This window comes from Pempheris klunzingeri, chromosome 1 (assembly GCF_042242105.1).
Source record: "Pempheris klunzingeri isolate RE-2024b chromosome 1, fPemKlu1.hap1, whole genome shotgun sequence".
Taxonomy (NCBI): domain Eukaryota; kingdom Metazoa; phylum Chordata; class Actinopteri; order Acropomatiformes; family Pempheridae; genus Pempheris; species Pempheris klunzingeri.
Window position 1 is genome coordinate 16288988 of NC_092012.1, and position 25757 is coordinate 16314744.

Below are 25757 nucleotides of genomic sequence, written 5' to 3' on the forward strand. Positions count from 1 at the left end.
TTATTGCATTACTCAAAACAAAACCACAATAAAACTGTGTGGGTGTTGCCTTGAGAGGCCGGTATATAAAGGCAGCTGAACTTACAAATAGGTCAGCCACCTTTTATCTATACGCTATATCCCGTAAACCAGCTTGTAGTAAGCTGTTCATCATCCAGATGGAAGTTTTTGGGAGTTACGTGGGTTGTTTGAGGGGGAGACGTCCCCTTCTATGTCCCTCTGGGTCTGCAGAGGTCAGACAGCTCGGCTTTGTGATAAAAACCAGCCACTACTCCCACTGCCAAACCATTTACTTTCCACCACTTCATTATGAGTGCTCATGCCTGCAGAAAAGCAGTGTAACACAGAAATAGTACAGTGCCTTTTCACTGATAGTGACCACTTAATGCACCAAATATCTCAAATTCACAAATGCTGAAATGTACGCACTTGAGTTTACTGCCAAAAATAATGTTCAGGAGATTTTATGAACATGTATTTTTCTGCTGTCTGATCCTCTATCACCTCTTAGTTTTTAGGAAATGTTACCTAGAGAGCCAAAGCGCTGACAGCTGGTGTCTTTCCCATTATTACAGCTAGGGGGCAGCATGGCACTGTGGCATTGTCACAAGAACCATCACAAGCTGTTGTTATTTTTTTTTTCAGTCCACCCACACTAGATTCCTGCAAGACTTGAAAAACTTGTATGTTTCCTATGTACAACTGCGAAATCAAGATCTCCGTGTGGACGAACTCCAAATCAGCCCCCTTCACATTCGAAAACAACCACATTTCCCTCCAAGACAGCTCTCTCTCTCTCAGCTGTCTACCTCTTTATTTCTCAGCAGTCGCTCTAGTTGAAGTCACTCAAGCACACAAAGGAATCCCAAGAATGATCACCTTGTTAGGCATACACCACTTTTCCCTCTTAAGCCCTCCAGCCTGCAGCCCTTATTAGTTTACTGCTCGGCCTGACACAAGAGAGTGAGAGATAATGCTGTGGCACTCGAAAGGTTGATTTGTTTGTTCCACACAGAATAGCAACAAATGAAGGTCATGCCCCGCCAACAATAGTCCGTCACCCAGTCAGGATAAGAAAGCCCAATCTATTCACCTCGTTGTTCTGCCGTAATCAGCTGTAGATACAAATGGAGAGAAAGTTTTCAGACTTCAGACGTCTACACCCCCAGGTTTCATGGTTTGTTCAAAGTTGTTTTACTGTGGCTTTTCTGACACTGATCAACAGAAAACAAATACTCCTAGATATCAAAGTTAAATTCAGATCTGTACAGTGTGATCTAAATTCATTACAGATACGCACACTTTAAACTGTTTGCTCCAGCTCTACATCAGGAATACGTTTTTTACACCCAGAGGAGGTCAAAGCTCTGGAAGGTGAACAGGCCAGAGATGTGTATGCTTCATTTGTTCCAGCAGGGAAAATACTGACCCGCTGAGCACGAAATTAAAGATAAAGAGCTGCTATTGACACAGCTGCTTTGACCCCACAGAGATTTTTATCGGAGGATCATGAGTGAAGCCAGTGATCACCAGACACTAGACTGGTCACAGCTTCTCAGCCACAAGCCAGTGATGGAAAGTACATAACACTGGACTGTTTAGAGGAACTTGTTCCTTACTTGACTGTTATAAGTTTCTGCTGTTCTTACTTTATCACATTTCTGAGAGAAATATCATTTCTTTATAGAATACTTCTTTATCTTGACTCTGAAGCAGAGATAACTTCCTGATTTACACACTCATCTCTGGTACGTTATTGAAACAGTGATGGCAGAGATCTAATTTCTAGAATCTTTAACTAGGAATTTGAACTTATTTGTAGAAAAAACAGACAAATTATTATTCAAGACAGAATATCTTTAGAGGTCTTTAAACATGTCTGTAGGGAGATCGTGAAATGTTAGTGTCAGTATTGAAATGTCAGTCAGCAGGAATGATTGAACAAGGAAAACACTTGTGAGAGTAACTGGAAGAAACTTTATTTTAGTCTCAGCAGGATTTATGAACATACAAATGTGTACAGAGAGGTAGTGGCAGGATTTTTGTCTCAGTCCACTCTCCTTCCACAGGTGTCGTTGAGTTGAGAATATTCAGCGCAGAGACAGTAGAGAGTGCAAATCATCACAGTGTCGCAAAAAAACCCCATCAAATGTCAGTTTATCTCATCTGAAGAAATTCCCTCATTCAGTTCAAGGAAAATTTGAAGAGGTCTGCACATGTTCATCTATGGGCGTTGTGAGGTGTGGAACAATCTCAATACACATGTATGAGGTTGAACAAAAACACTGAAATCTATTGTCACAACATCCAGGAGAGAGAAATCACCATAGATAGAAGCTAAATCAAAGTGTTTCCAGTAATGATGATGTCTTCCGAGATGAAATGGTTTCGATATGCGTGGCTTTGTTCAGTGCTATAACTGACGGACGTTTGATTCAGATGCAAAAATCACAGAAAAGACTAAAGAAAGTTGAATTTAGGTATTCCCCATCATTCCATGAAGCAGCCTTTTCCAGGAAATGTATAAGCAATACTGTGATGTGGCTTCTAACCTGTGTGATATCTAGTATTTATCATCAAACCATATAAAAACTGTATAAAAATGCATGTGTACAAAGTCCCTCATTTACTGTTCCCTAAACCCCTCACTGAGCCAGGATCCTGTATATTCAACCATGAATAAATAAAAAGAAAACATCCTGGCACTTCTCACTTCATATATATTCGGATTTGATCTTCATTCATTAAAAAAAAAGAAAATATAGTTTTATTTAACTGAATGATACAAAAATTAATATTCAGATACTGTATGTGAATTTAAAATATTTGAGAGGAATAAAAAAAAAGTAGGGGTTAATAATTTCATATTGTTCACAAAGGCAGTACTGGTTGCGTTGTTTTACAGTGCATTAAAGAGTGCGTTTTCAAGTTTACTAATTCTAGGATAATCATTGACAAGCATGTGTAGTCCATTTGTTGACAAATGTAAGACTTAATGCGGGAATGTAAAATTAAACAGTATATACATTTAGTGTCTACAGGAAAAGCTAAAACATCAAAACTTTTAGGATGTCATCCATTAATATCAAAGCTGCTCAAATAATACTGAGTGAATTTACATCGAGATTGTACACAGAAATAATATCCCGGAGCATTATGTGAACTCTGCTGAAGTGTGGATTCTCACAAAAAAATATTTTAAATGATCTCATTTTGCAGGAATGTCTGAACGTTCATACGAATGTTTGGGTGCGTTGTTGTGAAGCACAAGGCACGGATCTCCAGCCGCCTGGTCCAACAGAGATGGACAGAAAGCAGCTTCATTCGCGACTTCAGGGTTCATTTACAAGGTGAAGGTGGACAAAATGTTGTCCTGGCTGGAGGAGCGCTTGTATCCCAGTGACGAGCTGAAGTACGTCTCGCCATCGGTGCTGATGTCGTCATCGTCGTCGTCATCGTCGTGCAGATTGTTGAGCAGCGGAGCCGAGGAGCTCTTACGCCTACAAGAGACAGAACAAAATTATAACTAGGACACTGAGAATGTCTGTGTGTTATTTTTAAGGCTTGTCTTATTTGAAAGTGTTGTTAGAACTGGATGCTGTTGTAGACGTTCACCTGATCTCGCTTCGCAGAGCTTTGAGCTGACTCTGGAGCTGCTCGTTGGCCTCCTGTTGCTCATCCAGGTCTCTCTGCAGCTTCTTCTTGCTGTGCTCCAGTCGGTCGATCTCCTCCTCTGCCTCATCCATCTGCCGCTTCAAGGCCTTCAGACGCAGATTTAACTTCAAGGAGAAACAACGTGTGCAGGGTTAGGAGTGTTCAACAAAGATCAGCAAACATTTTCACTACGTGGCTGATGTCAGACTACTAATTGAATTAAAGCAGTAAATTGAGTTGAAAGACTGTTATTCTGAGCAAGAGGGTCGGTGTTACGTACTTGGTCCTTTTGATCTTGCATTGAATTATGTTCCTCTTCACTTTGCATCATCATCTCTTTTACCTTCCTCTCCAGCCTGCGGTTCACCAGCTGCAGGTTGGCACGCTCCCTGAAACACACGTCATCATACACGTGATGCCGCACATCATTCTGACTATCATTGGAATATTCATTCATCCGAATATTCATTCGGAATATCATATGATTAAGATATAACGTGATCTGGTACAGACAGATGATTCCTCTGATTAAGAAAATCATTTATAAGTCCCCATAGAGTCCCAACGCCAACAGATCTACGTCATCTTACATCTTACATCTTACAAAAGTGGCTCCTTCTCCAACAATGTGGCCTAAATCCATCAGTGTCCAAGTATAAACTCTAACATTCATCTGACACCTAGAAGTCACTAACTGGCTGTCACACCCAGCCTAATGAATCTCTCCACTCTTCAGTCAGTCTTCCCCCTACAGCTTTCCTCTTCCATCACCTTAACCTCAACACGCCTCGTCTCTATTCCCAATCGGAGCCCTCATCTCACCTCTCCTCCGCCTCCAGCCTCTCCTCCAGCTCCTGTATGCGATCCTCCAGCTGAGTTACCAGGCCCTCTTTGTTGGACTTCTGGGAGCTCTCTAGATGAGACACTCTGCTCTTCAGATCTTTGTTCTAGGGAGTTCAAGAAGAGAGAAGCAGCGAGGTGCTTAACTGGGGATTTATTTGTTTATACCGTTATCATATCAATGAAAACTACCACCAGGAAACTGATGTGAGAATGAAAATGATGAAAGATGTATGAATGAAATGAGTGGGTGCTTTGCTCTGAGTTTGTGGAGTAACACTGTGTGTAGTTGTTTTCCTCCAGACAGGAGAGTGTGTACCTGTCTCTCCAGAGCCATCTTGTCACACTCCAGGTCCTGTCTGCTAGCCCTCTCCTGCAGGAGTTCATTCCTCATCTGCTCCACCTGTCAAGCCGAGTCCAGACACTGTCATCGCTACGGTCCCACACAGTCTGATGGCAATTATTGTCAGACAGTGTGTCTGAGTCTCGCTCACAACGGAAACCACTGGTGAGCACTCGGTGAGTCAAAATGCTAAACAATAGGAGAGTTAATGCCGACAGGGCCGCAGTTAATTGGCAAGCTGGATTTTCATGTTTGGCTCCATTCCACTTTGAGAGTTGATGAGCACCTCAACAAATGGACAGTGACGAAAAGATTGTGGTAAAAAAAAAAAAAAAAGGAGTTTCTGTGAAGAAAATATAGCGGTGTGCTTTCAGAGCATATATAAAATATCAGTTCTAATAATTGGCAACAGCCAAGCCAAGTTAAGGCATGTGTGATTATATAACATTATAGGAATAGTTCTACATTTTGATTAATGCATTTCTTTGATTTCTTGCTGAGAGTTAAGATCGACACCTCTGTTTTGTATGTACCAAAAATACTTACTACTAGCTTAGCATACAGGCTGGAAACAGGTGAAACCGCTACCATGGCTCTGTCCAGTGGTAACACAATCCACCTAACAAGCACCTCTACATGAAACTAATTAACACATTATATCTTACAAGTCGTTTGTACAAAAGCTGAGGTGTAAAAGTGACAGGCTGTGGTTTTGTACTGGCCTATGTGAATACAGTAAGCTTTACAGTTGCTGGGAGTCAGATTTTGTTACCAAACTAAATGCTCTGCTTTCTGCTCATCTAACTCAGCAAACAAAGCAAATAAGCGTTTATCCCAAAATGTTGAACTATTCCTTTAATACTAATCTGGTGTCATCCTATATCATCTCACCGAATGTGAAATGAACTCAGAGAGGCCCGAGTGCGTGAACATGACTGTTCAGTGATAGCCTGGTTCAAAAGACGGGAGGATGAAAACTAATCGATACAGTGGTGATGGTTCTTTCTTTGTGAGGGGAGCTTAGAATTGGTGATATTTTATGCCAATTAGCGGGTGACAGTGGGCTGCTCTGATGAACGATGGCCCCTATAACTGGTGCACCCAGCACAGTGCTTGAGGGAGCTGAATCAGCAGACTGGAACATACAGCGAAACTAATCTGCTTTGTGAAAGACGGCAGGAGAGGAGAGGAGAGATTACTCTCATTTAGACAGGAGAGGAGCACCTGGTGCCAGGAGAGACGCAGGTGTTCTTCCTGCTGCCTCTGCTGCAACCCCACCACCCCTCCACCCCATAGCCATACATCCCCTCCTCTCCTCCCCACAGACATTAGAGCGCACACACCAGCACATACCCGCATGCATGAGTGTGCGCGTGTCTGTGTGCACTCACAAACACACACCACTAGCACTCAACCTACTCCACTCTGACTGCACAAAGCGCCAGTGTTGCCTAGACAACCGACCTCAGCCTCATGCTGAACCAATGCCACTTTGTCACAATGCCACTCTTTTCTCCTTGCCAGGAATTTTTAAAAAAGAGAAACCATTTAAGGAGATTTAAATACTCTACTCAACCACGCTAAGCCTCTTGATGTCGTTACGCACATTAATTTCAATTTTTGGTCACAACCTTTGAATCTATGTCGGTTCCAGACTGAGAGGAACCTGTAACCAAGCCAAACCTTTCAGGCCTGTCTTTGGATCTTGATAGTTTTGGATAGTTTTACATTTAATATAAGTGGAGTTGTAAAGCGCCACGAAGCTCCGACCACTGGACGACACGTGCTACGCAGGACGTGCACATTAGCATGAAATCAGTAATGTTGCAAAAAAGCAGTGTTATTTCAAAAACTCCAGGACCAACATCCTCCCTCAGATTAGTAAGCACTCTCCCAAGAACAAACAATCCTAAAAGCACATGTACTTTATCTAAATCTTACTTCACAGTGCCTCCGTCAGCAGCTTTATCAGGGAGGAAGGAAAACTGGAGCATTTGCTTGCGAGGATATAAAAACTGACTTCAAGCACAAGAACTGGATTTGTTCTCAAGATGAAGTTACTGAGCGCAATTTCCAAGTGAACTCCGCAACCTGAAAACTTGAGACATTTGGCAGCTCGCATATTTTGGCTCGGGCGATGCAAAAAGAAGGGTCTTTTGTGACTGATGCATGAAAATTGCATAGACGCTCTTAGACCATGCTGGCAGAACGCCAACCTGAATGATTATGCAAGATCATCTTACAAAGCAATAACCCGTCCACTTTATCCAGACCAGAAATAAACTGAGAATTTTGTTTTGAGTGTGAATATTAAATGCAAAGACACACAGGCGTGAGATTTCACACATGCGCCAAAGCACTGATATAACCTGCATACAAAACACGTGAACCGACTCTCTGAGGGTCACATTTGTGGAGATCACATGTACGTGTCTTTCAGAGATTAGTGATTGCGGTCATGATGTTAGAGGTGGAAGACAAAGCAACAGGAGATCTGGATATCATTTACAGCTTGAGATGGAACAGAGACACGTCTGTGTGAAGTAAAGTGAACATGGACAGCAGGTCACTGACACAGGTGAGCACTGATAATCAGAATGTGTTGAGTGTGTGTGTCGTACCTGCTCTCTTCCTCGGTCTATCCTGTCCATCAGCTGGTCTCCACTCTGCCGCTCCTCATCCAGGTCCAACTCCAGCTGAGCCAACCTGTCCTGTAAAGTGAAGCTGCCAGTGAGTGCTGCTATCCGAGTCTGTTTTCTACAAATATTTCGTTTAAACATCGACGACTGAGGTTTGCTGCGGTGTTCAAGAACCTAAATGCTTTTTAGGTTACCTTTTGCAATGATTTGCCAAACCTTTATCAGTGCCCTTATTTCACATCAGTATGTACCTCCATGAGTTTGACTTGTCGAGATTTGTCGTCTTTAGCGTGGGTGTTTGTCTCAGCCTCCATCTCCAGATCATGAACCCTTCTCTCCAGTGTCTTCTCCCTGAGCACGGCCTCATCTCGCTCCCTCTGACTCCGCCGCAGTTCCTCCTCCCGGAGTGACAGCTAAAACCAAATGCATCAACACATTTCAGCACCTGAGAAATGATTGCTTATTGCTATCACACTTTATTGTATAAACACTTCTTTCACATCTTTTTACAGAAAATGTTTTATGACACCTTTTTGATCCCTGAAGATCAGTGAAAGTGGCCTAGCAGGGGTTTAGTGTCTCATTAAAGGACTATCAGCATGTTATAAATACTAGTAAGTGTGGATTAAAACCGGCCCCCCTGTTGAAAGTCCACCCCCCGATTCAATATGTCACCTTGCTTCTTATCAAGTATTACAGCTGAAGCAATGACCAACAATTTAGTTGGTGCTTAGGGAAATTATTGTATGGTTCCCATGAGTGACTGATGAATCCAGTACAGCTAATGTTTCCCCCTGTGTTCGTTCAGCGGTGCCCCCCACAGCTGGAAAGCTGCCCCCACTGCTTAATGCCAAGACAACGAAAATTCATCATCTGCCCTTATTCCTCACCCAGCACAAATATTTGGCCATTAGTGCAGAATTTTTCCATATTTCATCATGTAAATACTTAAGCAAGTCCTAATTTAAGCCATGGAGCTAAAGCATACAAAGACTTAGTAATAGGTGTAATGGGATAATAGTGCATACTCTCTCTGGCCCTTAATAGCTATAAGCAAGCCTAGAAATGAATCAATTACTCGTCCAAATCAAATAAATGTACTAACAAATGAATAAAGCAGATTTATGGAGTGAAATCTGCTGAAAATTTACTGCTTCTCTAGCGCTGCCTTCTTAGCCAGGTCTCGTTATGTGGCCTACACTTGTAATTTTAGTGATAGCCTGCCAAGTTCACATGGGTGGAGACAGACAGGGTTTTTGAGAGCAGCTGGAAAAGTGGACTCACTAGGTCCAGTCCAGGTCAATCAGTTTCTCAGGAGAGGTGGAGGAGGAGGATGTGGATTCTGCCAGTGCAGCTTTCACAACAATGATATCACAACACTGACATCCTTCTCTTCCTGTGCACCAGCTGGACGAAGATACATCAGCATGTATGTGGACAAAAAAAAGGATGCTGACCTTGTTCTTTTGAGTAGCAGCACACTACGTATGACAAATAAAGGCTGAAAGTAATGAATACAGTTCCAGTAGAAAGTTCCTCCCAGAGACAGCGATGTAAATACCTTTCTTACTTCTTTTCCAAGAAGCCTCTTAAGCTTAAAGTCAGGGCACAGCCTGCCAAAGCCTTTATTAAAGGTACCCAGTAGGGTTTTGTCAGAGTTACAGTTTATAGTGCGTATCCTTAAGGACAAATCTGCTGAATGTGTTTCCTACCTCATAAAACATTTGCAAACTATTTTTAAATTTTTTTAAATCAGCATTGCCTACATCAGCCTGTTTACAGTCATCTTCTTCGCCTCCTTTTAGGCCACATTCCCTCTAACAACTATCACGTCCCTGAAGTCAGCAGAAATGTGTATCAAATCACGCCTGCGCTCCATTTGCCAAAGTGTGCAACACTAACAGTACAGGGACCCACCCATCTAAACATTGTGTCACAGCATTTTAGTGTTCAAAAACTCAGTGCATCCCACTTTGAACCGAACAGAAAGGGTTAGGTTTATATTTGTGTGCAGCTCTGAAAAACAGCAATGTGTTTTTGCGAGAAATCAGAGGAAGGACAGCATCATAACATCGGTTCATTACAGAAAGGACACTGAAGTGTGAGAATTAATTATAGCTTATTCACAGACGCAGTAGCTCACATGGTCTCAGAACATATCAGATGAATGCTAACCTGGTAACGAGTGATCTTTTAAGTACTGTAAGCTATATTACTCCTTTATTGGTATTGGCCCTTTCCTCCTTAAACTATGTTTCATATTGTCCTGAAGCATTATCTGCTTTCTGTTCACCTCATTAAACAAATGTTTGATAGATAAATAAAACAACATGAGCCGCCCTCTTTCTAACATAAATTATTCACATTAATCTCGTCCTACTTGCAACAAAAACATTCTTTGCATTCCAAAGTGCTGACAAGGACAAATTGCTTGACCACAAACAATGCAGAGCTGGGCCATGATGATGTTAAGCTCACACATCAAAGGATTATAAAGGAATTTTCCACATTTCCCTTTTATTTCTAACTGAGTGTAAATATTATTTTTAATAGAGAACATAAAGATTTTCTACAGCCTAATGTGGGCTCAACTACTTTGCTTTAATAATACGCTTTGAGTTTGAGAGGGCAACAGGGAGCAGAAATACCTAAGTGATGACATCGCTCTCAGAAAGGAGAGGATGATGTTGGTGGGAGGGGGTTAATCTGGTTGAGTCAGAACAATCATCTGCTGTTCTGCATGGGAGGGCTCGGCTGGGCTGACTAATGATGACCTGGATTTGACAACCCTCCCCATGAAAGCAGTGTCAGCATTCAAATCTGTGTCTCCTCTCAGAGTGACCACCGTACCTCTTCTTGCAGGGTTTTGGTCGTCACTAGGCATTTCTCCAGCTCCTGTCCTCGCTCCTTCAGGAGCCTCTGCAGCTCCGTCAGCTCCCGACGGTTCTTCTCTTTATAAATATCGATCTGCTCCTGCAGCTCCCGCGTGGATGACTGGGACACATCCACAATGTCATTCATCTGCAGCCACAGTGAAATACAGTGCAGGTCAAAAAGAGCACGAATGAGATCCACGAATCAAACCTGAAACCTTTTCAATCCCTTAATTAAAAAAGTGAAATAATTTGATGGTCATAGAAAAGAAAATGTTCTTCGGGCAGGCTTTCTGCCCTGTGACGTCAAAACCTCTTGGCATTTTAAATAAACATGCCCAAACCAATTGAAGCTTTATATACACCCTTTCTCTTGGCTCTGCCCGAGAGTGCCCCAAGAACATTTTCTTTTATTTGACTTTTTGTTCCATCAAAAGCAAAAAAAGATTCTCTGGATTTACTGCATTAGAGACTTAATGAGCACTGGGCCTCTAAATAACTCATTATTTAAAAACTACAACTCCATTTTTTTGCTCAAAAAAGATGGGAAGATTGGATAAGATATTCATTAGACTCAAAGATTAATGAATGAATGCACTTTACCTGCCATCTGAGACCACCTCTACTCAAGCTGTATCTGCTGGGATGAATACCACTGTACTATAGACTCAAGTACACTCACCTCCTTCTGGAGTTTCTCCACCGTGCAGTCCAGCAACCTCCTCTCCTCCTCTATGTTGTTCTTCATGTTCTTGAACTGCTCCTTCTGAGTCCTCTCTTCCTGTAACCTCTCCTCCAACTCCTTGTGCTCACCGCTCAGTTTGGTCAAGTTCCTCTACAGATGGACAAAATATTTAAGATGTCAGGCCATTCTTGTGATAGAAATCCACATTTCTCCACATGCAGTGCAGCTAATCTCACCTGCACATCCTCCAACCGAATGGTCAACGCTCGATTGGCACGCGACATCTCCTCCTCTTCCTCCTTAATTTCAGCCAAAGATTCTTCCGATTGCTTTTTCTCTCTCTGTTAATTGGATATATAAGATTATAATATGCTGCAGTGCACTGAATACCTCAAACAGCCATAAAACACAACTAGCATCAGTTGCAGCTCTGTGAGGCACTCCCTCATTACGCATTTTGAAGCCTCACCTCCAGCCGGCCTACTCTGTCCCCCAGCCGGCTCTCCTGTAGCTTGGCCTCATCGATGATGCGGTTGAGTTTGGCCACCTCATTTTCCAGCTCCTGTGCCCGCCTGCGAAGCCGATCGGCCTCTTGGGTGAGCCGTCCTGCTTGGCCCTCCACTGCACCCTTGGCTGCTTCCACTTCAGCCTTTTCACGGACCACTGCTGCGCTGCTCTGCAGATCAGAACAAGACATAAGGCCTCAGTACAAAGGAAGCAGGAGTCTTTGACACTCAACAGAAAGTGGGAGAAATGCCTCATGTGACAAAAAGCCATTTGAAATGCTCAGTTTCTCACTGAAATTTTGTTGCTGTGAGATACAGAATAAAAATGTCCTTCTGTAATTCTTTCACACTTTATAATAAATCACAAATGAAGGCAATTAAAGCTGAGCCGTCGTTAGCCTCTGCTGATTGAAGGCTTCAGGTCAGCAAGGCAGACCTGCTAGTCTCCTGTGTCACTAGATTTAATGTTTTTACTGCTGCTACATTTCTTTTTTGACATGTGACGACTACCTATCCTGGAATATATAGAGATTTCATCATGAACCCAGAGTTATACAGTATTAGCCTGCTCTTGTGGCAGACGTCTTGTGGCAGAGTTACCGGGAGTCCTGTAAGCTCTCCCAGTGCCCAAATTTATGAATGAAGAGCATACTTTGGCTCTGACATTCCAGGGTGGAGTACTGTGCCGGGGGGAAGAGGGGGAGAAAGACGGAAACTCTGTTTCTGTGTCTCTGTGCCAGAGAAGGAGACAGACACAAACAAAACTGACAATAACTGCACACAACTCAGTCAGTAAACAGGTTTCAGCTGTGATGACACCCTTCCAGTGAATGACACCATTGGTAAAGAAATGACTCACAAAGTTTTGTTTTGACACAAGATTTTTTGGAACGGAGGTGTTAGGAATGTTCGAAAACTGGTTTGACAATGTCCTGTTTATCTCAGTGCAGTAAAGAATGTCCACACTTGTATGCCTTTGGACAAAGAAGTACATCAGATAATGTTTACTGTATCTGTGTGATAATTGTGTCAACATTAAATAAAGCACATTGCTGATATCCGAGTAACTCATCGCTTGTCTGTGTTCACAAAAGCACACAAACATGCAGCTGGTGACACATTGATTAAAAAGGTGGCACAGAAAATTCTTCAATACACACAGTGGAACTAAAAACTAGTTTGTTATTCTCAAGCAATATTTCAACATTTCTCAGGTCCTGCAAAAATCCCTACAGCAGACACCTTCCTGCAACATTACGTCACAATATCAGCAGGAAGAGACATTGATCTTTCAGGAATAAACCTACATGTGTCCCTTTTATAAAGCATCACAAAGAAACAAGTAATCACGGTGGATTTTACCCGTCATGAGATGTTTGAAGCTTTGCGAGTTTTGGCATTGTAGTTAGTGTCAGTGGGCGGTAACTCATTTACAAATGCTAAATTTTGCCTCTCCTGCAATCCAAAGTCTACTGCTCTTCTCCTCTTGATACCGTCTGTGACTAAGGTGAAAGGCAAGGTCGGTCAGCTCGTCCTGTCATCATCATGCATGAATAGAGGCCCTTCGTGTACTAGAAAGGTGACGGGTGCCTCCCAAGCCTGTTAGACCTGTTTCCACTGTCACCGCAGAGGCGCCCTCATCTCTGCCTGACTGGGTCATTTAGTTTGGCCAAAGGAGCGAGGAGCAATGTACAGACGACAAGATAACAGTGTTTCACCTCTCAACATTAGCCAAACAAATGAGAATTAATGTTAGACAACAAAGTAGATAAATAAGACTTTGCAGTTGATAAAATATTAGAAACAGCTCTCAGTATAATGCAGCACAATTCCTCTGTACCAAAAATCCCATTTAAAAAAATTAGAAAATTACCATCAAGTTAAATCAACACCTCTCAACAAAAAAAAAAACAAACTGAACACTATATTATTTCAATGAAGGCAGGATCTATTGCAGGACATTAACGTTTTAGCTTGGTATATCTTTATATACTGGCAACTGACTGAGTAAATAAATTAGCATTCTGGACTGATGTAGTTTGGGCCAAGTCTCTAACACTCTGTGTTACAGCAATTTCCTCATGTTGCTTTGAAAACTCACATATTCAAGAGTTGGTAGTCAAATCTTTTTTCTTTTTTTTTTTTTAAAGCTGACGAATGCTGACTGTCCTTCAACTTAAAATGACCAAAATCTGCATCAGTGTTAAGAATCAAGTTAGTACTGAATTTATGTCATTTTCTGTGTTAATATCTCGACCCCCAAAAACACTTGCTAATCCATGCGGTCGTACTGGCTACACTGTGATAGTGTTGACAGTGGTGGGATGTGGGAGTAAAAATAGCTTTCAGGATGACAGTAAAGCATTGAAATAGTATGTCAGCGCTCCATTTTAACATCATACACAGCACATTCAGCCTTCACACCTCTCTGCTTGTCCCACTTCCCACACTGGGTCATATGATTTAAAAACATGGGCAAAGCCACCCAGCCAGAAAGGGGGAGACCCTGCTGCTCCCTGTGAGAGGAAGCAGGACGGGATGCAGTGACGACAGCAGCGTATGCGGCCTGAAGTGTTAAAACCGCTTGTGGAAAGATCAACTTCTCTTAAATTTCAAAACAAACACATGAATGTCACCTCTAATAATACACACGCATGCAAACCATTAATATTACCTATTAGCCGACATTATTCATTAAATTTTTTTTAGAAGGTTTCACTATCTTGATTATTTCCTCACACAACTACAAAAAGTTAAACATTCACTGAAAGTGTTAAAGCAGTTTTTAAAGGCTAGCTAACAATCAATGAAGGATTAGTACTAATAAAACAATCATTTTATCAGCTATTAGACAATGATTTGTTTAATTCATCTATATCATACAATTCTTTATCACCTCTTTACATACAAATTTAACAAAGAGACTGACAAGACAAGCAGACTTAGTGTACTAGTACAATATTATAGAAGAATATGCAGTAATGCCATACTGCAAGAGTCTCCCCCCCCCCCAACACAAAGTTTGACTTGGATCCTTTTGTGTACTCAAGCTGTTTGTCTAAAGTTGCACATTAACTAACTTTGTGCAGTCGTTGACGTGCGGCGTGAATGCTGAAGTGAAGTATGTGCTCTAAGTCGTGTGCTGTGGTGAAATCTTGGCTCTCTCAGTTATTCCCACTAAATCAGCTTTCAGACTAACAAAAGAGCTGATGATCTAAAAATAAATACAGCTGCAAGAGTCCTGCAACAGAAATCCATAACTAGCCACTGTCAATCCTTTCCTGAACTTGTTGGTCCCTCATGTCAGCAAGAGTGATTCCTTTTCTCAGGGATCGTAAATTCAATAAAAAACAAACAAACATGAAAACCAATAATGCTGTACATAAACTTTCCAATAAACATTTGAGCTACAAGTTCAAATGCACTATGCCCACTATGAACAGGTAAATACAAAGTCAGGTGATTCTGTCTTTAGCAGTCCACAAGGAATTAAAGAATACAAAATTACTGTAAACAGACAAGGAGTTTTACCAAATTAAGCAATTTTCCACAAAGCCAGCTGCTAACATGTTGTCATTTCCCTCCCCTCATCCTTCCTGATGCTGCTCTGCATGTGTTTTGTTTCCTTTTTTTAAGATAAACATGTTGGAGGTTTTTTTCTATAAGTCCACCATCTGGTAAACTCTAAAAACATTTGTTCCGCAAAACCCGACCGAGTGGTGCACAATACAACATACAGTGCAAAGGACATTACTCCTGCTGATAGTTTGTTTATCCTTATTACACTAATACATTTCAAATGGGTGTAATAAACTGTCAATGCTAAAAAGCAATAGAAAATACTTGGAAAAGTAAAAGTTGCTTGGAGTCCTTCCTAAACTTAATTTAAATGCAACCATCACAGGGCCACTAGACAGCGCTCTTATCATTTACAGTGCATCACACACAAATACAGTGACCACATCAAGTCAAAGGTGTTACTGCTGGATGTGTCCAAATGAATTATGCTTTTACTTAAAATGTTGATGAAAAAGTTTCCACATTTCTAATTTCACTCGTGCACTCAGCTGGAGGAACTCCAAACCAGGATGCACTGAAACACATGATTTCCTTCTACAGCAGCTGCAAAAACCAGCTAACTGCGAGTTCACCTGCCCACATTGGTAAACTGATTAGCTGATACCAACATAAGGAAGATGTTTTCTCTCTCTTCATATTATTTTACTACTTGTGCATTCCCCCTCTCTTTCCTGCTCTTACAGTTGTCAATCTTCAGCCCCACGTTTCTAGCCTCTCAGTTGTTTCCTCTTTCCTGTGCTGCCACATTTCATATATCGCCAAAATATCTGTTCATGTAACTTTACTTCGAAACCAATCTGTATGATTTTCTCTGTTGGACCAATTTTTTTGGAGAAAAAAACCCATTACTGTCATCACTGTCGTACTGATTCGACACATGGCGCTTTAACATCCACCTGCTGTTTCTGCACTACCACAGCCATTTACAGACTTCAGTGAGAATACTAAATCTGCATGCTATGAAGATGTTATGTAAGTGCTTCTAGTTGACTTCACATTCAAATACACGTTATTACCTCCTGCACTCACAACATTAGTGTAAACAAGGAGATTAGAGCTTTACAAAGATGCTAAAATATGCGTGGCAGGCTATAATAAGCCTTTTAACTCTTATTAAGTCTGTCTAGAGGCAGACCAGGAGCACGGTGAGTGTTGTACACATGTATTTTATGCTTATTGGTCAGTCAGCTGCTTACTGTCTGGGTGGTGGGAGATAAAATGTCACCAATCCTGTTTTTCCTTATCATGGGTTTGAGCTTTTTGACAGCTGAAGTAACAAAGCCTTGTTGTGTGAAAGAAAAAAAAAATTTTTTTTGCCTTTGATGGACAAGGGCTACATATCTAAACATGACTTAATAAAATAACTGTCCAAGGTCATTCAGAGTTATTCAGAGAGGAGAATCCTTGATTTGCCTTTCATAAAGTGTGTGTTACAAATACAACAGAACTAAAGGAGGAACCCAGACCTGAGGTTAACTAGAACAGAGGGCCTGTCATGGACTGAAAGGAAGGATTGAAGTAGAAATTAAAACGCGACAGCTGAGAAGCGTTGGCATCTCTTTGGTCAAAGGAGGACGGTAATCAAATCTTGTCTCGTCCTTAGAGAAATGGAAACAGAGACCTGCTTTTATAAGAGTCTCTGTGCAAAGCCAAACTGGAGGCTTGCAGGGATGTTTGGATACAACAGGGAATCAGAGAGACTAGTGAGTCTGTAACTATGCATATGCTCTAATGCTGTGTTCATACTACAAGCGAGTGTGGCCACCTACTTTGACACAGAGTCACTATTCAGGTGCTGTTGACATGGTTATATTGCCATGGGCTTCTGTACTATATCTATTAATGATCATCTTTAATAATTAGTAAACATGATTTAGTATTATTCAAATTCTTGGTGGAGAGTTATGCTTAGCAAAAAAATCATCTTCTGTTAAAAATTACTTGTGTGAAATGACTTAATCGCTCGCAGTGTAAACACAACATGAGAGAAATTCATGTTTCTGTTCCAAGTTGGGATTTTCCTGTTGACACCACAAACACCTTTAGCAAAACATCAATTTCATGAGAAAAAGTGAACACGCTATCTGAAGTGATCTGAAGTAGAGGTTCTCTATGGTCTCAGTGACGCCCAGAAAGAAAATATATTGATTTGTTGTGCAGAATTATATCTTTTTCTGGGCTTTCTGGGACCAGATTTAAAACACAAGGATCATCTACAGCCTTGTGTTCTGTTAAAATACTCAGCAATGATCTGTATATCCATCCATTTGTCCAATGTAAAACTGGATGGACACACAATGGAAAGGCAGAAAATATGGTGTGAAGTACAATACCATATGTAGCACTTCTAAAAAAAATAACTCCAGTACTTGCACTGCATTTATCAAAATTAGGAATGTTAGTTGAGTGTGACTCAGACTTGCCAGTGCCAAAAATCAATCGAACGTTGAGTAAAGTCTCAGCAGACAGACAAAGAGGGGAGAAAACTCCTGTTCCAGTTTTCCAGGCCAAAAGCCAAAAAAGACGAGGTTTGAATAAACCTTTGATCGAAAGAGAAAGCACGCCCAGAATCCACATCCCACACAACAGTTCAAGTCTGAAGACTAACAGCTCAAACACGGAGATCTAAACCAACACTTCACACATATAAGATGAATTCATGTAGTGCACCAGTCACCTGACATAATTAGAAAATATGATTAAAATGTAATTTAAAGTGTGGAACATCAAACCACGTGAAAACTTGCCTACAACTTAACAAGAAGACACAGACTTGCCTTTGAAAGCACTGCATGATGAATGTGAAGTTTTAACTAGCAGTCTCAAATGTTCATGGTCATCTCAATAGGAGATTGTGTATTTAACTTGACCCTTGCAAGTTGTTTTGGCAGATTAGGCTGCCACCACATCAGCGCTCACAGGCAGCAAGGTGAAGGAACAACAAACACAAAAATCCAGGCCACTGCCCAGTTTCACATGGAGGTGACCCTCATGTGGGCGCACAGCAACATTTTCAGAACTTAACCGTTTTTGACTGAACTGCTGGGTATTTAGTTCCCGTTTTTTAAGAGTGTTTAAAGTCTCCAATCTATAAAGTTATCATTAAAGCCGTTTGAAGACATAATATTTCCAACAATGATAAACGGCTAATTTCTTGCCGTCTGTCAAGATCCAGAGAGTCTCTCCATCACTTCCTTCCTCTCTTGCTGCTCCTTCCCCCTCTTTCCAGTCGCCTGCTAAATCAGCTCCTAAAGCTACACTGGGAAATATGGTGCTATCATCAAACACACAGACTCATGCGGGAGTCTTTACTTTCAAAAACAAGCCCGAGGGGGAACTCTTCTCTGGGCTACGTAAGTTTGATGATCAGACAGTGAGACTTCAGTTTAGTTCACACACTGGCAGAGATTACTCGAGAGGCAGGCAGAGATACGGCAAGCACGAATGACACAGTCCAGAAAATGAACTGCATTTAGGTTGAGCGGGAGATCACTGCGGAGTCTTGTGTGGAAGCTGCGGAGTTAGAAAATGAAAAAAATACAGCATTTGGGATTGAGGTTACAGATGAGAGCGCGATAACAATGTGGCCGTGTTGCGCGGTGTGGCCCAGGGGCTGTAGGTGAAACATAACAAGAGCTGGAAATGGTGTGATAAGCACAGGGCTCTGTCTTTACAGTTAGGAAGAGAGAGTACAGCTGAGAGCCTCTAACACCAAGGATGTGGAGCGCTGCGGCTATGGCGATACAACGGCAGCACCCTGTAGAGGCATAAATGAAATGATCCGAGCCTCTCCCGCAGGTCGGAGCGGGTGCACTGTAACAGAGCTGGAGCTGAATGAAGAAGGAGGTCTGCAGGGTGCACATTCTCCACTTAGACCCTGACATTCCTGGAACAAACACTTCTGTCTGCTCACTGCACCTCATCTTTCCACATTTTTTGCATACCAGCACATGCTGACACGAAAGATTACATCTATGGTGATATTATCCAAATGTGCAGACGTCTTCTGTTACAGAACATTGAGAACTTGGTGAAGAAAAACTTTAAACACGCAAGCAAATCCATATCTTCTCAAGAAAGTACGACCAAGATTTTTCAACCTTGATGAAATTCCACAGATTTCAGCTCATTGAAAACACAATGCAGCTTTCAATTTAAGACACAAAACAGGCCCCCCGTTCTTTTCAGGGGGTCAGCCACGCATCCCCTTTTCTTCAGCATACTGACCCACTTATTCAGCATGTCCCAACCCCCGCTGCTATTATTGTGTGAAACAAACTCATCATTCATTATCAACTGAGGTCCACAATTACCCCCACTCTTTTGGGGCAAAGAAAGAAGAGAGGACACGACGCAACTCAGGAACGGCAGCTCATTAGATTAGTGATGCCTTGCCACTGCAATTAACTAGTATACAGAGCGATTTAGTGCTCCAGTTTCCAGCACTCTCCTTCGCATGGACCGCTCTGGTCACTGCAAAACATCAGGGCCACTCGAAGAGGGGGAAGTAGAAAAATAAAAAGATGCACAGTTCACTCTGGCTCTTTTGTCTATCTGACACCCTTTACACAAAGTAGAAGTGTACATGCAATAATAAGCAGTTATTCTTTTTAATGCCAGAGTTTCTCATAACCTGTAGCTCAGACTACTGACCTACACACTTCAAAAGGCTTTGGGTTTCAAGGTCATCATTAATTTAGATTTGTTTTAGTATTTTAGTCACATAGTGTTTCTGTCACTCAGAAAACCATCATGTAAATAACTAATCTGTTTCTGACATGCACTGAAAATGTTTATTTTCTATGGAAAATTTAATTTAAGGACAAAAAACAGCTCCGATGAGTGAGAGCTCTTTTATATCTTAAAAGAGAAACAAACAATGACTTCATCTTGCCAAGTGTTTACAAAGCACTGAGGGGAAACCCCTGATGACATACTCCCTCGGGGGAGCAGTACCTCTGTTCGACAAAAGGAAATGTTCTCATCGGCTCCTTCTGCAGAGCTCTGCTGTGGAACCCCATCAGGCCCACGGGAAGCCAAGAACAAGGACAACTTCCACTCTCTGGACAAACAGGACACACGTGAGGCACACAGCGACCCACTGAACACAATGCGTCTTCAGTCCTTTCAGTGTGCCGTCTCCTTCCACGCACCGCTGCTCCTCTCATCTTAACTCACCTTCCTCAGAACAACAAACCCTCTCTGCTCTGAAGAAAACGCTACTTCCAATCATTCACTTTTAAACAGTGGCTGATTCACAAACTGTGACTTGCTACAAAGCTGCAATAGAGGACTTGCCGGTAAGGTGACCCCTACATTTTCATACACAGATAAATGTTTCTAAATATCAAACATCATTCTTCCTGTAAATGTTCCTCCATAGAGGAACAAGCTGAGATAAGGAAATGTGTCCATCCTTGACTGGCTAGAAAGACTTCCCATGAAAAATTATGACGAGCTACATTTAACTGTTACACAGTTGTCATTTGATCAGTTTCCTCTGTTGGCGCAGCTCAAGTGTGTGAACTCGAGCTGAGCTTAATTTGCACTTGTGCCATTTAAAAAAGCTTCTCACTTCTGTAGGTGAATATCCTATCCTATACTGATCAGTGAAAATCTATCATCAAAATTAGGAAGTTAATCCGCATTTCTCTGCACGAAACCATCTGCCTATTACATTATAAAGCCTACAATTGGAATTTAAAGGGTTAACACACATATGGGAGGACCTCTGAAAAGTCAACGTTAACTGGTCTTTCAACATGTACAGAGAGCTACAGCAGTGCTACAATAGCATCAACAATGGCAAAAGGAACAAGGCCTCTCCGCCTTTTTCCTGCTGTTCCTGAAAATACTTCCACAGAAATACAGTGACAAGCTCACTCTGAATACAGTATATTCTGCCTGTTTCAAAGCCAGAGTCTCAGTATTTTGGTAGTCAAGTGCCACAGATGTGAAAGTGGTGAAATTGGTGTAAATAACGTCAAAGCAGCACCCAAACCTCTGATGGCGAACATATGGCACAACTTGCAATGCAAAACACACACAGACACAGTTACAGCTCCCCTGATGAGGTGCTTATCTCCACACTCCTCAGTGACAGGGTGTTTCTGGAATGGGGGAGGGCGAGAGTAAGGGAAATGAGGAGGAGGGAACACAGGGAGTCAGACTGGAGGAGGAGAGGGGGGAAATGAACCGCAGGATGATTACCTGCTTGGCCTCCTCCAGAGACGTCTGCAGCCTGCTTATTTCCTTCTCATACTGATCTCTCATCTTGTCAACCTCCTGATCATGAGCAGCAACTTCCTCCTTCAGGGCTCCTTTGAGAGCTGTCAGCTCCCTCTCTCGCCTCCTCAGCACCTCTTCCTGCTCCTCCTTGGCTAGAAGAACTTCCTGCATGTCCACTTTCAGTTGCATCATGTCCTGTGGAAAATAAGGACTGTTTGGTAACTTTTTATCACTTCAGAATTTGCATAATAGGATTGGGGTTGACCTGCCGGGTTGGACCGTGACCTTTTGTCTTAAGTCAGACTTTTCTCATCGCAAACACATTTCAAAGAGAATAGAAAACCTTTCATGGCGGTTTTGGTGAGAAGTTACTACCAGCCACATGTTTTACAAGCTTAGAGAATATACAGGAGAACAGTGAACAGTGTGCATTACCGCCATAATGAGGTCTTTCTCTCCATCAACGGTTGACTTCTTGGCTGTGTCGAGCTCGTCATGCATCTCTGACAGCTGGTCCTGCAGGTCTCTGATCTCTGTCTGGTATTGCTCCCTCTCCATTTTCACCTGGAACAGCCTGACAAACCCCACAGCACGTCACAACTCAGTACGGATACTCTACACACTGATATACACACACACACACACACACACACACACCTGCGGCTTAATTCGCACATACCAATGACAGCACCTGTGCTTGGTCTCAATGTGAGGCCTACAGAGCACAGAGGTTAAAATGAACACCTGAACGATACCAAACCAAGTCTAAACTGGCTCTACACAACAAAACTGAGTGGGAGGGTGATAAGTGATGCGACGCACCTCAAGCAAACCACCGCAGAGTGATGCAGTCTGAAGCAGAACATCTAGACCTACCGTAAGAAAAGACTCAGGCGGCGCGACTGTTAGCTGAAGTGTCCCTAATTTAAATCCAGCTGGGCACCTTAGTTGCATGTCATACCCCTCTCTCTCCCTCTCGTTTGCTGTCAGTCAATTTTTGTACTATTCAAAGGTAGTAAGGTAGAGGCAACACTCTGGACATTAGACTGAGATACGCCGCAAAGGAGCTGGGTAGTAAAAGCCATCAGAATTGTAAATCAGTTACGAAGGAAACATTAATATGGAATGTGAGAGATAAACCTAACAAACCACAGGAGACAGAACGGGCTGTACATAAGACAGCTGAACTGACATGGTAACCACTTCAGTAACCATCAACAGTCTGAGTGGTTTCATCAACAAACAGCCAACACTGGTTTCAGCTTGACTGTAAATGGAAATGTCAGGGTTAAAGCCAAGCAACAGTTGATTAATAACACATCTGGCTATATATCATTATTCATCAACATATGACCGGGGGAAGGTGTTAATATTAACATGGCTCTTCTGACACAATGCTTCATAATTTCACCTACCAACAAGTAGCTTTACCAGGAGGTTCATGCTGTGACTCCTTGTTGCTACCTCCCGCTGTACAGGATCCCAAACAAAATCAGTAGGGATCAACAGTGACAAGAACATGATCCCTCACCAGTTTCCCAGCACAGACACTGCTAGTTGTATTCAGGCAAACAACAAAGATGAAGGGAGCTAAACTTTGGTGTTTTGCCTCTAAGCCACCCGCTTCTTGTGAAAAAAAACCAAAAAAAACCAAACTGGAATTGAGAATTAAAACAGTCAACATTAAAAAGTCAATAAAACATTCAAGAAATGCTAAATAAAGCTTAGCTGTCATTTGTCACTGTGCACTTACTCTTCAACTGTGGTCTGGAGCTCGGCCTCCGTTTTGGCTAGTTTCTCCCTCAGACGCTTGCACTCCTCTGCACTCCTCTCCAGCTCCTGCTGCAGCTCCTTCAAACCTGCTGCTGTCGTCCTGTCGGCCTGATTCTTCTGATGGCAAAACATGCAAAAATGAATTCTGACATTTCACGGTAGATATACACATGCAGTCTTTTACCTTTTACCAAAGCTGCACCTACGTACAGTATCTCCTGCACCACGACTTTGGCATTTAGATTGAGCTGACAGTGCCGGCTCATTGTTTGAAAATGACCATGTTTTTTTTGTTGGCTAGATCTGATTTAAATATTGCAAAGGGGGATCCCAACTATTCAGAAAAGCAGCACATAAGGCGTGCCTGTTTAAAATGAACAGAGAACTGAGCTTATAAATGCATTCCTGACACTTTCAATTATTAACTTTTAATGCAAAGCGAACAAAATTGTTTAAATTCCTACTCATGTTACTGAAACACCCACACAACACAGCAGTCTGTTTATTCTCTTATTCTGTCTGTGAAAATGTGCCTTAGTGTTAAGCTTAGCCCGTTCTACATGCAGACCAGTAGTCTCAAAACTAACTACTACTACTACTAAATTCAACAAGTAAAACAGTTAAACCCCTTAAACTTACTTTCCAAACAAACCCTTGATTCGAGAGTATTCTTGAACAACAACTTTAGCAATAAAGTGACATGCCAACATGAACAGGCTGCTGTCAGACGCACAGTTGTAGTGAGACTGTTACCTCAAGTTGTCTCTTCAGTTCAGCCAATTCTTTCTCCAGTTCCGCATTTTGCTCCTGCAGAGCTTTGGTCTGTGCAGCAATGTCCAGGGACTGACAGAAGAAGACAGATGTTTTAGAGGTGATGCTTACAGCTGACAGTGTCTCCTATGCAAAGTAAACCGCCAGATGGATAAAGCCTCAGAGTTGTGATATGCACACAGTTTTAAAAAAAAAACATAAATTGGCTTCAAGATCACAATTTTCTTCAGTGGTTGGAATCAAACAGCATGTTACAGAAAAATCGTATATTTACTTTGAAAATTCACATTAGCACAAATACATTTGTTGCATCTATCAACCTCGTCAAAATCAATACATCTGAGCCGGTTGGGCTTCACTTTGGGAACCCGTTGGACACGTAGTTGGCTGATCACTACAGACTAAAGGCTTTTTAACCGTTAGTGTTGCACAGTTACAATGATATAACAACGTCTTACCTTGTTGTCGCCTTGTGCGCTCGCCGTGGCCCGAGACTTCAACGTCTGTATCTTCTCAAAAACAAGGTTGACCTTTTTCTTCGTCATATCATCATTGTCGGTGCTTCTGCAGACACACAGCTATGTTAACACACTGAACTGATTAAAGCTTAAAGAAAAACTTCTCCCAGTGTTGGGAGGGCCGGGAATTAATCCAGACTGTCCTGGGAACAGAGTAACTCATTCCCAGCTTAGAAAGGGTGAGGAAGGATCATGCTGCTTTGATGTGTCACCTCACAGCACAAACAGCTTCATTACACCCGTCCAATAAACTACTGTATGAGGCACATGAGCAGAAGAATCAAACGTATGGGCAGTATAATCGGATTTCTGCAGAGTCTCATTACGTGTACTGTTGAATTAGTCGTAACCAGAGCCAAAAATACAGCAGCAGCCATGCAGGGGTTTAGAAATATCACAATTTCTAATGATTTCAAATGTAAACAACTTGCACTTCTTGCTCTTGGCATCCAGATAATATAATACAAATAATTTGATATAGTTAAACCAAATTAGAGCCAAGTAGTGGTTTTGTTAATATAATTAATTATTGAAACAAGAGCTGACTTTTTAAGAAGCAGTGATTCACAGTATTTGGTCGTAGAACCAGCCATGCCCACAGATTTTATAACTCAGGCCCATTCTTTCTGATGGTAACATAATTTATGTCCAATTACAGCGTTGCTCTGGTCAATAAAAATCTTAAATTTCCTGAACATAAGCTTCTCTGGAGCTAAGAAACGCAGCTGTGTCTTTAGCATTGAACACTGAGCACTTTGCCTTGTTGCAATTGAGTTGAGCTGTTGAGTTTATCGCCAGACATTTGAAATCCCAAAGATGAGAGGATTTGCTCAACCCACAGAAGAACATGTAATCCTTAAAGTGAAATCCAGTTAAAGTGAAAACATCAGAATCCACAAAAGTGGAGTTACACCACTTTCACATGACAGCAGTGGTATATTATTTCAATAAATTTACAAGGCTGACACAGAAAGCCAAACTCCCCCTCAAAATTCTCTTCTCCTCATGCAGATGATTTTCATTAAACCTTTATAACCTCTATTGGTGAATGTTTGTCTTTTGGGCCTTGGGAATGTAGCTCAGTTTCAGCCCCAGCACTTCCATCTGTGTTTCCTTTTCTTTGTCCTGTGACTCCTGACCTGTAGCCCGACACACCCAAACAGTTTCCTGTTCTCTTTCTACATGACTATAAGCCTGTGGCACATGCAAAAACTGTATAAACTTGCAAACTGTAAAATTACACACACTTAATGTAACTGCTGATGAATGCAGTTTAACTGGCATTTGTGTTTAACTTCTACAATCTCCAAAAACAATTCTTGACATTAATTTGCTACCTTAATTAAAA

General features: G+C 41.8%; 1 protein-coding gene across 2 annotated transcripts in view; it reads right to left on the reverse strand.

Moving 5' to 3' along the window:
- Positions 1 to 1954: 1954 nt before the first annotated feature.
- Positions 1955 to 25757, reverse strand: part of cgnl1 (cingulin-like 1) — a 29003-nt gene continuing 5200 nt past the window's right edge. Inside the window, exons 4-19 of one of the 2 annotated variants that reach the window (XM_070830141.1) lie at positions 24350 to 24452; positions 23874 to 23963; positions 23101 to 23237; positions 21783 to 21921; positions 21330 to 21542; positions 11504 to 11710; positions 11271 to 11375; positions 11032 to 11184; positions 10327 to 10497; positions 7728 to 7889; positions 7459 to 7548; positions 4814 to 4897; positions 4477 to 4601; positions 3935 to 4043; positions 3616 to 3779; positions 1955 to 3500 (exon numbers count right to left, since the gene is read on the reverse strand). In XM_070830141.1, the coding sequence (XP_070686242.1) occupies positions 3344 to 3500; positions 3616 to 3779; positions 3935 to 4043; positions 4477 to 4601; positions 4814 to 4897; positions 7459 to 7548; positions 7728 to 7889; positions 10327 to 10497; positions 11032 to 11184; positions 11271 to 11375; positions 11504 to 11710; positions 21330 to 21542; positions 21783 to 21921; positions 23101 to 23237; positions 23874 to 23963; positions 24350 to 24452 (2209 nt within the window). In that variant the 3' untranslated portion in view covers positions 1955 to 3343. Of the gene's footprint in view, positions 3501 to 3615; positions 3780 to 3934; positions 4044 to 4476; positions 4602 to 4813; positions 4898 to 7458; positions 7549 to 7727; positions 7890 to 10326; positions 10498 to 11031; positions 11185 to 11270; positions 11376 to 11503; positions 11711 to 21329; positions 21543 to 21782; positions 21922 to 23100; positions 23238 to 23873; positions 23964 to 24349; positions 24456 to 25757 lie in introns of both variants that reach the window. The other variant, XM_070830133.1, reaches the window with a different exon arrangement.